This window comes from Coloeus monedula (assembly GCF_965178545.1).
Source record: "Coloeus monedula genome assembly, chromosome: 1".
NCBI classification, from domain to species: Eukaryota; Metazoa; Chordata; class Aves; order Passeriformes; family Corvidae; genus Coloeus; species Coloeus monedula.
The window spans coordinates 48,288,997-48,302,309 of record NC_138781.1 but is presented as its reverse complement, the minus strand read 5'-3'; the positions used below and the strand labels follow the sequence as shown (position 1 = coordinate 48,302,309).

Below are 13,313 nucleotides of genomic sequence, written 5' to 3'. Positions count from 1 at the left end.
GTGCTTGGTCACCCTCACAGTGAAAAACTGTTTCTTGGTGTTTAGCAGGAACCTCCTGTGTTCCAGGGTGTGCCCGTTGCCTCTGGGTGTAAGGGATAAAAGGAAGCAATGGGCCAGTTAGCAGCTCCCCACCACCCTCAAAAATGCCCCAGTTTTGTCACAGAGCAGATGAGCTTTCGATGTAGTCTCTGATGCCATGTCACAAGTTGGCTTATTTTCTGGTTATGTTGCTAAAAAGTTGTCCAGAGACCACATATACCATCTTCTATACCTAGAAACCTTAGTGTGACCCAAAATAAGTTTGAAACAAAAACAGAGAAAGTGTTAACACAGCTTCTTTTTCTTTCCTTGTCACCTGCAGGTAATGCAGGTAGTGAAAGAACAGATAATGAGAGCACTCACTACCAAGCCTAGCTCTCTGGATCAATTCAAGAGCAAACTTCAGAATCTCAGTTACACAGAAATACTGAAAATACGCCAGTCTGAAAGAATGAACCAGGAAGATTTCCAGTCTCGTCCAATTCTGTAAGTATTGTCTTGTCTCCCCACTCTTTTTTTCATGGAAGGGTTAACAAGGGCGAATGACAGTTGTGAGCTCTTCTGGGGAATCCCAGGGAGAAAAGCTGTCCAGGGAGCTGTGCTCAAAAGCAGTAGTGAGGCATCTGCTTAAAGTACATCATGTTTTCTTCTGCTGGGAATCGTAACTTTTTCCTTGAGTTCAGTGAAACCAGATTTGGCAAATCCCAGCAGGATTTCACATGGCTTATTTATATGAAACAGTGCTTCACCATTTCCTAGCTCTGCATGATTGTGAGCCTGATTTTGGTGCTGGAAGTGGCTTTCAAAAAAAAGATCTAACTAATCAAACATCACAACTTTGTCTTCTGTTCAAGGCCTCTCTGAGCAAGATAGGGAGAAGCCCAGAAAAAGAAGAGCCAATACACACTGACTTTCCAAAAGAGTTGTCTTTGTTTATAACATTATAAATTGGTGTTAATGACAAGCAGTCATTTACTTATTTGTAAATAGCAACATTCTGGCAGCTAGCCAGTCCTTGCTTGTTGTTTACTGCAAAGTATGAAAGGCTAATATTGCCTCCATAGCTCCTTCTCATTTCTCAGAATACTCTTTGTTCTGTTGTATAAAAAATGGGGGCTGCACCTGGCTCTGGACCAAGTCTGGGCTTGTGGCTGAGCTGATGGCACAGGACAGATGCAGACTCTGTGCTGCACAAATGACGCTCTGAGAATAGCAGGAACCTTTTGAGATCAGCAGAGAAATGGTGAGGACTCAGAAGCATCAGCTGAAATATCATTAAATCCTGACTGTGTTGCAAATGGAATGGCTCATGATACTCTAAATCTCCTTTTCCAAGGTAAAAGTATAGAACTGATTTGGGCCAGAGCATTTCAGGATTCAGAAGCAGGATATTAATTTTGATTTGTTTCTAACAGATGCAGATATCTAAGTACAAGCTCTTGGGACAAATTCCTCAAGGGGCAGCAGGGCAACAGTGGAAGCATAAACTAAGTAGAATTACAAACTAAATTTTAACCATACCAGTGTGGATCAAAGGGGGAATGCTTCTTTTATGTTTCCAGTGTTTTATGTTTCCATTAGAAAATACGACCTAATGCCCAATTAGAACTGATGTCACTCATAGTAATGCATCAATTAAAAATCTACAAATGTTTCCAGTTAGTTTTGCATCTGCTCAGAAAGCCCCTGCAAATCCCCTGCAACATTTAGCAGTTCAAAGCTGCTCAGAACTGCAAAGCTTGTCACCAAAGCTACTCATCTTCCCTGCTTTCCCTGTGAGTCAACAGTTTAAGTATGATAGAGGTCAATTATTTATATTCTCTTGCACCATCACCTAGCATTGAAAGACTTGCCAATGCCTTGTGCAAGCTCGTCATTTCCAGTGTCACTCTGGCTAGTTGCTGCCACAGTGCAGAGTCTTCTTCCCCATCATGGAGCAAGTGAAACAGCCAACACAAATAGTTCAAAGCAACTGTAGTGTTACCAGAGAATAATTTCAAATTCAGGACAAAGGCTAAGCCTAAAGGCTATAAAGGCTAAGTAAATCAATAAGGTGTTTAAGCAATCACAACTGCATTTTCAGAGATTTAACTCCATGCATTTGCATTTTGATTACATCCATGATCACTTGTTCTTGACTCTGAAAAGAAAGTCCTTTCATTTTGCACTTTGATTTGGTTCCCTGTACTAAACTCTCTCAAATTGCATAGATGGCACAGTTGATAGAAGTAGAGAATCATGGCCCCATTGTGGGGAAAGAGACTGTGAGTGAAAAGAGCAGTCCTGCCTGTGCTGTATATTCTAAAGCCCTGCAGATATGCTAAAAAAGATTGTGCACAATGGTGACTGTAACATCAGCAGACCTTGTTTAATTCTGCTTGAGAATACAGCAATCAGGGGATGGGTTTTCCTGCCTTGAACATGATAGAAGTCTTTATTTTGCTATTCATTGTATGAAGCACTGTAGTTTTAAGTTTTCAGGCTACTGGATAAGAGAGGCTTCAGTGAAGTTGGATTTGAATGTAAACTGGAAAATGTTGTCTTAGATCCTGGTAACTACAGCAACCTTGTTTTCCGAGGATTAGTTGTTTCTTTTATATGAGCATTGTTGTATCACATGAAGTACTACCTTATCAATATCTGCTTTTGATTAGGAAAAATTAAAAGTCCTTCAGAATAGATTCAGGGATTTGGGATCATTACTGATCATCCAAACTGCCATTCCATAATGGAATTATAAAGTATCCCAGTTTCATTTTGAATGGCTGCAGAAGTTGTCTAGGAATCCTGTGGGCCTATAGAGGACCAGAGATCTCCTTGAAAAATTAAATAGCAACAGAGATGGGTTAATGCTAGATAAAAATTTGGCATCTAATTAGGGACTTGCTGGTTAAAGGAGAGTTAATGGCAGCTAGGGAGCCATTACTAAGTAACATCTGTGTGAAAACCAACAAGGTACAGGGAAAAAGAGGAAGGTGTCTAGATGATTTTCTGCTTTTTATCTTACATGTTTCTCTACAGTGTTAGAAAGAGTCACTACTGCCTGCTCTGAATGCATGATCAGGAGAGGGAGCGTAGCTATATGCCAGAAAGATAAAAGGACAAAACACATGAAACCAGTTCTGGGATTACTCTCCCATTGTGTTTTAATAATTTAAATGTCTGTAAAATGCCCCATCCTGGAAAGAAAACCACTATTGAGTGAGTCGTAACTATAAGGTGGAAAAGTAAAAGCTGGAGACAGTTTTAACTGGTGATGAAGAAGAATTTGTGAAATGTGAAAAACTTAAAAATAATTTCTAATGATTTTCAGGTATTTTAAAAACAAGTAACTGTTGTTAGTATTGCCTCCCGTGTTAAGACCAGTGAGATCACAAAATTAGCAATCATATATATTAATGTGTGTTTCCCTCAACCCTTCTGTCTTACCAGCACACTAATGTTTTACATTTTTATGTGACAGAAACACAGTAGGAAACTAATGGCAGTTTTTAAAGTCACTGTCTCCTTAGACTTAGTCTGTTCTCTCTCTTCACAAGGCACAAACTGTTAAGCAAATGTCATCTCAGGGACAATAAATAAATATTCACAAAATGTATTTGCATTTATAATCTTCCTTTAGCTCATTGTTCCTGATGGATTTTAAAATTAGGCAGGAGGACCTATTTCTTGCGCAAAGATTTTTTTTCTAGCCCTCCTGTCTTTAGACACTGATCGCCAGGAACAGAACTCTGTTGCCTTCAGATGTCTTTCAGAAGGAAATACAGAGTTTCAAAGAAGCATATATTTTGTTTGTGCGCTGTGGCTTGATTGTTCTGACCCATTTCTGTCACCTCCAAGAGGTGGAACAGAAACCTTGACAGTGAGGAGCACTGAGTGGCAGGATCACCTTGCAAAAATACATCTGGAGTCATGATGTCAGAAAAATGGCTGAGAACCAAGAAGTCAGAGTAACCTAACCATGTGTTGGCATGAGCTGCTGAGGACAGTAAGTACACTAAGTGACCATGGCAAAGGCTTGATAGTCTTACGGGCTTTCACTAGGTCCAGAGTTACCAGAGACTGTTTCTCCATGGAGTAATGGGTTGTCTCTACAACCTCTCTGTGATCAAGTTCAAGGACCATGAAACAGAAGAGAGTAGCACACTGAGCTTCACGGCTGTGAGAGCAAATACTTGTATGTGTGCAGAGGGCCTCCAGAACGTAACCAAAGAGGCAAGAGGTCCCTTCTTTCTTACCTCCACTTCTCCCATGCAAAGTCTCCCTTAGGCAGTGAAGTATTTTAGAGAGGATTACCTGGGTTTTTTTGGATTGGTTAAAAAAACCCTTCTCTTCCTCTGGTTTGTAAAGGGCAGGTGGGGCATTAGAGGCCAGACGACAGAATGTTATAAGCAAACAGTCAGATGTTAATGAGCTGGATGACCCATTCATTTTTGGCTTTTTGGTAGTCTTACAAATACAATGTTATGATATCTGTAACACCTATTTAATGATAACCATCCAATTTCTGAATTAAACTACCTAAATATCAGACTGATGTTTATACCACTCTTGAATGTTTGAAATTAGTCCAGCTGGAGATTGTCAGCAGCCTGGACTGCTGAGTAATCCACACTTATGTTTTAACACTGTTGTCCCTCAGCCCCTGCTCTCAGGTTGTACCTGAGGAATAGGGAAGCTCATCAGCTCAGTAAAGGCAAGACATTTATTCAAGCACAAAATTCTTTTAATCACAGTATTTAACCATTCAACATATTTATATCTTAGATCCTAATGAAAAAACAACAGTGCTTGAAAATTCAAGTCCTAAAGGACTAATAACACATTTCCAAAACATGGGCTGTTTCTATAGTTACAATGCTTCCTTGATTTTTGACCAGCTAGATTTTCACAGCTTGTAAATATGCAGTGGGTTATGCACCCAATCATTTCATTGACACCTAGGGGAAAGAGGACATTTTATTTTAAAGGCCTGATCTTTCTAGCAGAGGATTTGCAGTGATTTAAGTGGGGGTCTGGCAGATCAAAGGCACGGGATCCAAATGAGTGTGGAAATCGGCAGAGAATGGGCTTCGTAAGTTTTCAAGAAGAGAAAATTTTTTGTTGTCTCTGTGGGATACCACAGCTGAGCTTCCTTTTGATGATGATTGCTGGAACATACTGCCGGACAGAACGATTTTTGGTATTACCCAATTTGCACAGCAATGCAAAATTATGGTTCTGACAAAGTTCGTATTTTATAAATCTTCTACACATTCAGTTTTTTTTTTTTTTTTAATCTTACTAGGCTTGCTGTCGAGTTGATGTTTAAACCTGTCTTTTATGTATTCTTAATGAATCTAAGTGAGGATATAACTGATGAATTCAGACATCTGTGAATCCATGTGATGGTGTATGAAATTAAACTTTAAATATTATGTGCATATGTTTTCTGCCTAGTTCTTGACATGTTGAACTCTTATCAAAGTAAGATGGAGAAATGCATTTTCTGAAGGATATAAGATTATTTCTAGATGTATTGTGGGTCTCTGCACTCCTAGGCAAAAGTGAAGTTGGAGCCTTGAGTGATCCCTAGTCATGAGTTAGTCTTCCACAAATTCTGATAATAATAAAGTAATCAAATTATACGAGATTGAGAACAAGAATATAGTGCTGATCGTTAGTTTAGCTCATTGGCATTGCTCCCTGTTTTTTATTGTTGTTTCAAAATGTTTTAGCCTTCTTGTGTTGTCCTAAGTAGCAGTGCTAGTGAAGTATACTGGCATAGGATTGTGCAACAAAAGGTGACAGACCCTCAAATAAACTTCACAGGGCTCCTATGATGAAAGAGCATTATTTGCTGCAGAAAAATCTTGTTGATGCATTATAACAAGTGTTATTTTTAGAATGAGTAAAGTAATATAAAAACAAGCAACTTGCCTGAGTCATACACTGATGTTGTAGCAGGGAGATGTCTACAACAAACATATCCTGAGTTCCCTTCTTTGTTTAAAGAAAAAGGGCTTTTTTTCTGGGGCAGACTAGATTCTGACCTGGTCTTGTCTGTGACTGATGTACTCTTCAAACGCCTTGCAGAAACATCTTGTGAGACTCTGTTTCAGAGGAAGGAGGATGATCTTTGATTGAATTTGACAAGTGCCTACTTTCTCTCTTCCCAAGGGAACTAAAGGAGAAGATTCAGCCAGAGATCTTAGAACTGATCAAGCAGCAACGTCTCAATCGACTTGTGGAGGGCACATGCTTTAGGAAACTCAACAGTCGACGTCGACAAGGTACAGCTCAGACTCCCTAGTCTGGCTTTATATTGTCACTTTGGTCTAAAAGTTGAGCTGAGGAATACTATTTTCACTGGCAGGACCCTGGATTTTAGTGCTATCTTGACTGTTTTTACCGGGAGGCATCCGAAGGCATCTCCAAGTTACAGATTTTCAGGATTTCCTGTTTCCCTGAAACCAGTTTCAGCCTTGATCTGGAACAAGTCCAGCCTTTGACAAAATCTCAGGCAGCAGTGTCACATTCTGAAATGAGTATTTTTATTTCCTCCTGAATGTCCAGGCTTCTTGTTCATCTCAAAGCAATATCTTTGCAGGAATAGCACCTGAAACTTGAAATTGAATCTCTCAGACTTTGATTACCTTTATGTATGCAACAAGTTCATTCTGCATCCCTCCCCCTGTCCTTTGGTTTGGTCTTATATTGCCACATACAATAATTATACTGTGGTGTTTAAACATACTTTTTGAAAGTAATTTCAAATATCAAATATCAGTAATTTGCGTACCTTCATAGGAATACTTGATTGATATGAGAAGATTATTTTCCCAATTCTATGAGTCATTTCTCAGTGCAAGATTCATAGTTCATTCTATACAGTAAAACTCCCCATGGTTCTTTTCCCCTCAGAGAGACATGCTTCTTTCCCCAGATAACATAATGGGGACGTAGTGTAAATTCAGCAGATTAATTAGTATCCAAAAATTTCGCTTTAAACCGCTCATTTTGTGAGGACTCAGATTACTATTTGTTTTCCTCTGTAAATACAGAACAATAAAGATCAATATTTGAGACTTTCAGATTAATTGGGGAAAAGTGCGTTCTTCACAGAGAGAGGTATCCCTGCAATGCCTCCTTCCTTAGAAACAAGGAGGCAGTTTTCCATAATGTAGGGAGGTTATTTATAACCTGTCATTCATACAAACACCTAAGAAGCCCACTGCACAGAAAGATGATCAGTATTCCACTGTGCATTTCTGTACAGACCGGATAGAGGCATGATACATGTTTTTTGTTCATCAGCATACTCATGGAGGGAAAGTAGGTAAAGTAATGTGTAGTTTGGCTGCCAGTAGTGAGGGTTGTTTATTTTATTCCTCTCAAAGCCTTAATCCAAATGACTCAAATTCTGGGGAAAGAGTAGGATTTGCAGCAAATATTCTTCTTTTGGCTGAGCTCCAAGAGGAAGATAGACTGTTTATTTTATCTTAAATTGTTGTTAGCTCATGATTTATAGGATCAAGAGCCTTAGGGAGTATAAATTCATTCAACTTATATGAGTACAGTTAAGTTAAAAAAATATTTTTTTTTTAAATCAATGTAATTTCTTGTCCTCAGTTGAGAGGGTTGCTTCCTATTGTGCCTTGGAGTGAATTCTATAGGCCACCAGATTAATTGCTTTGATGTCATATTTGTACAGGGCCAGAAATAATTCACGATTCTTTGGAAACAAATATAACATGCAACCATGCCTCAAAGAACGTTATCTTCTCTGAAATAGATGGTTTTTCGCAGATGGAAGTCCATTTTGGAGGTCATGTTCCCACGTGCCCTTAAGAGTTGTGTGTGCTTTGTGATAGACTTCCTGTATTCCCTGAAACAGAAGGGTATATTACCATCTGGGAGGGAGGAAGGGAGGCAGTAGACACAACCATTATAGAGGATGATGATGCATGAGGCCACCAGGACTAAATTCAGTACAGCCAACCGTGTCCTGGGGGGCATCAGGTACAGCATCGCCAGCCGGGCAAGGGAGGGGATTGTCCTGCTCTGCTCTGCACTGGGGCAGCCTCACCTCGAGTGCTGGGGGTAGTTTGGGTGTCACAATGTAAAAAGAACATGAAGCTATTAGAGAGCATCCAAGGGGAGGGCAACGAGGATGGTGGAGGGCCTTGAGGGGAAGCCGTATGGGAAGTGGCTGAGGTCACTTGATCTGTTCAGCCTGGAGAAGAGGAGACAGAGGGGAGATTTTGTTGCAGTCTTCAACTTCCTTATGAGGGGAAGCAGAGGGGCAGACACTGATCTCTTCTCTGTGGTGACCAGTGACAGGACCTCAGGGAATGGCCTGAAGCTGAGTTCAGAGGAGGTTTAGGTTGGATATTAGGAAGAGGTTCCTCTCCCAGAGGGTGGTTGGGCACTGGAACAGGCTCCTCAGGGAAGTGGTCACAGCACCAAGCCTGACAGAGTTCAAGAAGTTTTTCTACAATGCTCTCAGGCACACAGTGTGACTCTTGGGGTGTCCTGTGCAGGACCAGGAGTTGGACTGATGATCCTTGTGGATCTCTTCCAACAACTCAGCATATTCTCTGATTCTGTGACCTAACACTGTGCAATTTAATGAAGCATGCTTGGCGTATAAGCCGTTCAGCTGGGATCCTTTTTTAGGCATGTACAGTTCCTGACACAGTCCAAATAGCAAATACTGGCGGCTGACAGAAAGCAAAAGAAGCTCTCTTGAAATCACCATTTATCCTTCAGGGTCTCCTGAACCCCAAAGCAGAACAAACTGTAAAACCAGGGCTGTCATGATGTCAAGAATTAGAAGATGGAGTAAAGTGAAGGGAGGACCTGAGGTTTAGCTAGTGATACTAAACATCATGACAGTCAATCTTTCAGATAATTCCTCTGAATGTTCTGATAAAAATAACAGAAGTCCCAAATTCTGAGCATATCTTCTTTTAGCTTCATCCCATGTCCCCATCTCCTCTCTCACAACCCACCTGCCTGTACAAGTGCCCTGTACAACCTCAGGGGGTTCAGGAGCCCTGTCACCTGTCTGGTGCTCCAACAGAATTCACTTGCCGTGGAGAGTTACCAAGGCTCTAAAAAATTGGCCACGGTCCATCCAGGGTGACATGGAACTGAAACAGAAATGAGTACTGCTCTGAGGCATCACGATTTGCCTGTTATGTGGCAACCTACTTGTAAGAGTAGCATGATCAGGTAGGGGTTATACTAAAGTGTGTATATGCTTTTTGTACTTTCCTATGATTCTTTTGTTCCCTTAAGACAATCCTGGAACAAATGTCACAAATCTGCAGATTGTACAAGAAGAACCTGAACGTGCCCTACACAGAAGCTGAAAGCATTAAATTGCCCATTTAAAGATAATTAACAGGCATTAGCCCATGATAAAGACTCCAGAGCAAACTTCTGTTAAGATTATTGTTTGAACATGTGGTAGGGCACACATGGTTAGCCACAGTAAGTTGAAAATTTTGACTTAAAAAAAATGAGAAGGGAGTTTACAACCTTTTGAGAAGAGATTAAGCACTTTCATATATACGTAGCATTGGAAAACCTCCAGTCCCAACAGGTGATTCACTGGGGGGATGGTCAAGATTAGGCTGTGAGGTATCTGTATTCAGATCTCTGCTTTTTGTGTTTCAGCACAGGATTATCATAGCAGGATCTCTCTGTAGCTGAAATTCAGAAATACCATTGTTGTCCCAGCAGGATCCTTAGCACTTCCGAAAAATACCTGGCCTTTCCCTTGCAAGGTTTTCATAGGAGAACTGCAGTACTAACTCCTGGGTTTTCATTAAGTATCTTAATCAGTTGGAAATGAAACAGCAAAATCTAGCCTATCCTTCTGATCACAGCTCAAAAGCAGATCATCAGGCTCTGCAAATCCCCACTTTGTTCCTGGACCATGAACATCTACTGAGACCTCTTCAGCTTTCTCCTTCCTTAGATAATTCCTAAAAGAAAAGGGAGAAGACTAGAGCAAAAACCTGCCAAGCACTCTACACCCCCAGTAGTTATTATTTCCAGTAGAGCTAAGTAGCAGATAAAGGCATTTTATTGAGGATAATAGATGCTTCTGATGCTGTCATCCAGTACATTTGTAGTATACGTTGCTGGGTGCACTCTTGGAAATAAATTCCCCTTTTACCTTTATAAAGATTATAGAGAAATTGCATGTTATTGAAGTGGTTTTGCAGCCAAAGATGACGTTTCTCTAACAGTAATTTTTGGAAGGAAGGGAAACCCTGGTGATACACACCATTAAATTAAAACCACAAGGCACCATGGAAGTAACCTGGGAAGAGAAAGCTTAAACTGAAACAGAAAACCAAGTGAAGACTGGTTTTCTGTCTCTTGCTAGGATAAGTAACTCGCAGTTCTGAACAACACCACACACTTTGACTTTTTTCTGCCAAACTCTTTTCTACTGCTACTTCCTCCTACTCTCCATAGTCCCACAAAAAACCTCTGTGAGCGTGAGTCTCTGAGAGAAACCAGTTAACCAAATATGCCTCCAACAATGCCACAGGTCAATTATTTGCCAGTCATTTGGAGAGCTCCCTGGCTTAATCTAGGCAGTTGACTAGTTGGAGTGAAAATATCAATTCAATTTTATTAAAGACAGGAAAAAAAAAAAAGAAAAAAAAAATATATGCCCACATGCATATATAGATATAAAATCTACACAAATACATATGTTTTCACAGATATATTTAAAAGCAGGTTCCTGTTGCTAAATCTGTGAGGTTGTTTTTTCTTTGAACGAAAAGCTTCTAGAGTGTATTGGGAGAAAATACATATTCTCAAGACTTCTGTCCATGCATATCTGAGCTATTTTCTCCTCAGATTCTAACAATAGAGCACTTCTGTACTAACCACAGCAGTCGTTTACCTGGAATAGTATTGTTAAAGGCATATGAGTCATTGGCCATTAATGCACTTGGAAACACACTGCGTGAATGGCCAGGCACTCTGTAGCCCATCAGCAAAATGTTCTGTGCTCTGCTGTTTGTTCTCAGCTCTGAATATTACTTTTGTAGCCAAATTGTAGCTGATTTTGTTATTTGGGAGGTTTTTTTAACCTCATCTATAATCTTCAACAATGTGCTGTGATATATTTAACCCACTGGCTGCTTTAGTAATTATTTGAAAAATCAGAACAATTTGCTTGAATACTTTTCAGGTTAAAAACCAGAATGACTAATTCTGTTTCCCAAAGATGAATATCTGCCTTGCTAATGTGATTGCATCAGTGGTCAGTTAGCTGAAAGACATAGGGAGTTGCCAGAAAGTGTAAATGATGTGGTGTCTGAAAATGGTGGTGAAATATCAAGTCCACATCATCTCTAAAGACTGTGGTTAGTGGCCGCCCTCCCTACAGCTTCTTGCTCTGAGCAGGAGGTAGATGTAGTAACACTGGATCCAAAATGGGCATTGTAGCTCATAGAAGGGACCTAGTCTTTGGGGAAAATTCTTAAGCTTGGGCCTAAAACCAAAATTACTCCCGGAACATGCAGTTGCCCCACTCCAGCTGGGCACATGCACATGGATCTGCCTGATGTGGAGTATGGGGACTAATGAGGATGGTCTGTTCCAACTTCAAAGCTTTTTGTGACACTTCAACTCTGCAGATTTTGGTTTAAGAGTTCTGGAGGGTTTGGACAATAGTTTTTCTTTGTTTTATAAGCACCACTTTTGAGTCATAGTAGAAAAGAGCTTTTTCTTCTGTTAATTTTTTTTTAATTTATCAATTTAGAGCTCAAAGTAAATGCTGGCCGGTTCCCATGTGCTTTTCTGCAATTAAGACTTCTTCACGCTTTTTCTCGGTAGAAGCAATTTCATATAATTTTTGTTTTGACTGCAGCATTACTCTATACACTACTTTTCCAGTACAATTGTGTTCAGCACCTGCACTACAGTAAAGTAGCTGCATCCAGTTTCAAACTGTTCCCCTCCAAGGCACTGAAATCTCATTTGAGCAGGATATTTTCTCATACACTGGTTGTAGTGTCATGGACAGCTGAAAAGAAAACTGCAATGGGTAAGGCTGAGGTGGCTGCAGAAGCAAGGGTTGCTTCTCCTCACTAACGTGCTGTCACCCTCCTCAGCCTGGCTGGTGCAGTCATTTAGTGGCTGTCGTTGAGGAAACCTCGTTAGTTCCATTTGTAGCTTTCATTTAAGGGCTTTCCCCTTGACAGCAAGGCTATGGCAGAGCAGCAGTTATTAATGAACCCACAGGAGAGTTGTGCTGGACATGCTTCAAGCTACAGTCTATGGCTATTAGTTTTTAATTAACCTTGGGTTACGGGCAATTGCTGAAAAGGCTCCTCAAGCATTAAGAGCTTGGGTTTCTTCCCATTAAACCACCCCTTCCTAAAACAAAATAAGATATTTTCATGGAGGGGTATTCCCCTCTTTTATTATTGAAGCATGGCATTGAATGAGAACCAAGGTTACCAAAACACCAACCTCTAGGAGATAAAAGAGCCAAACCCTTGCGAACACCAACCCCATTTGTGATAAATTGAAAGGAATTCATGGTAATTCTTTTTTTTTTTTTCAGTTGCACCATCTTTTTGCCCAGCTCATTGAGAAGGTAGTGAAACCATGTTGGCTTTTATTAAGCAAAAGAATGACTGTTTTAATTTTAGAATTGGAAAGTTATATTACTTTGTACAGCCCAATAAACAATGAGGTTAGAGTTAAAGCTAGGTACAAAAGCCTCCTGCTACAGTTACTGGAGGCTTTTCTTTAGGCCTAATTGTCAACCATGAGATTCAGTGGGGTGTATTCTTCAAGCATCAGGCTTTGCTATGGTTCTGGTAGAGTTCCCTGCAAAAGGTATGAATCTAGAAAATTTCCACACACATCCTGCTGAGATACACAAACTGTTTAACAAGTTGCTTGTGTGTGTGGTCTTCAGATGAGAGTCTTCTGAATGAGGGCTCCTACTTGCTCTAGTTTCAACTCCCTACAAAAGTTTGGCGAGTGGGGTCTTCTTCTGTATCCCATACTGTGCCACACTGTATGTTCTGCTTATAGTCCAGGAATGCTTACATTTCAGCAGCTCTTTTTGTATGCTTCACGGGATCATAATCTCAGGCTCGCTACCACAAATCTTTCAGTGTTGTGCATGACTGTGAATCCCTCCCATGGCCATTTTGAGCTTCTGCCAGGGATTTGTAGGGTTTTCTGAAACCTTTCTGCAGGAGAGGCTGCACACTCAGAAAGTAGTTTGAAGTGTGTCGGGTTTT

The 13,313-nt window shown here is 40.4% G+C and overlaps 1 protein-coding gene across 3 annotated transcripts in view; it reads left to right on the top strand.

Moving 5' to 3' along the window:
• The window catches only part of ELMO1 (engulfment and cell motility 1), a 305,477-nt gene that overhangs the window by 275,791 nt on the left and 16,373 nt on the right, over window positions 1-13,313 (top strand). For all 3 annotated transcript variants that reach the window (XM_082295294.1, XM_082295295.1, XM_082295296.1), the window contains 2 exons: window positions 362-525; window positions 6,199-6,311. In XM_082295294.1, the coding sequence (XP_082151420.1) occupies window positions 362-525; window positions 6,199-6,311 (277 nt within the window). The remainder of the gene's footprint in view (window positions 1-361; window positions 526-6,198; window positions 6,312-13,313) is intronic.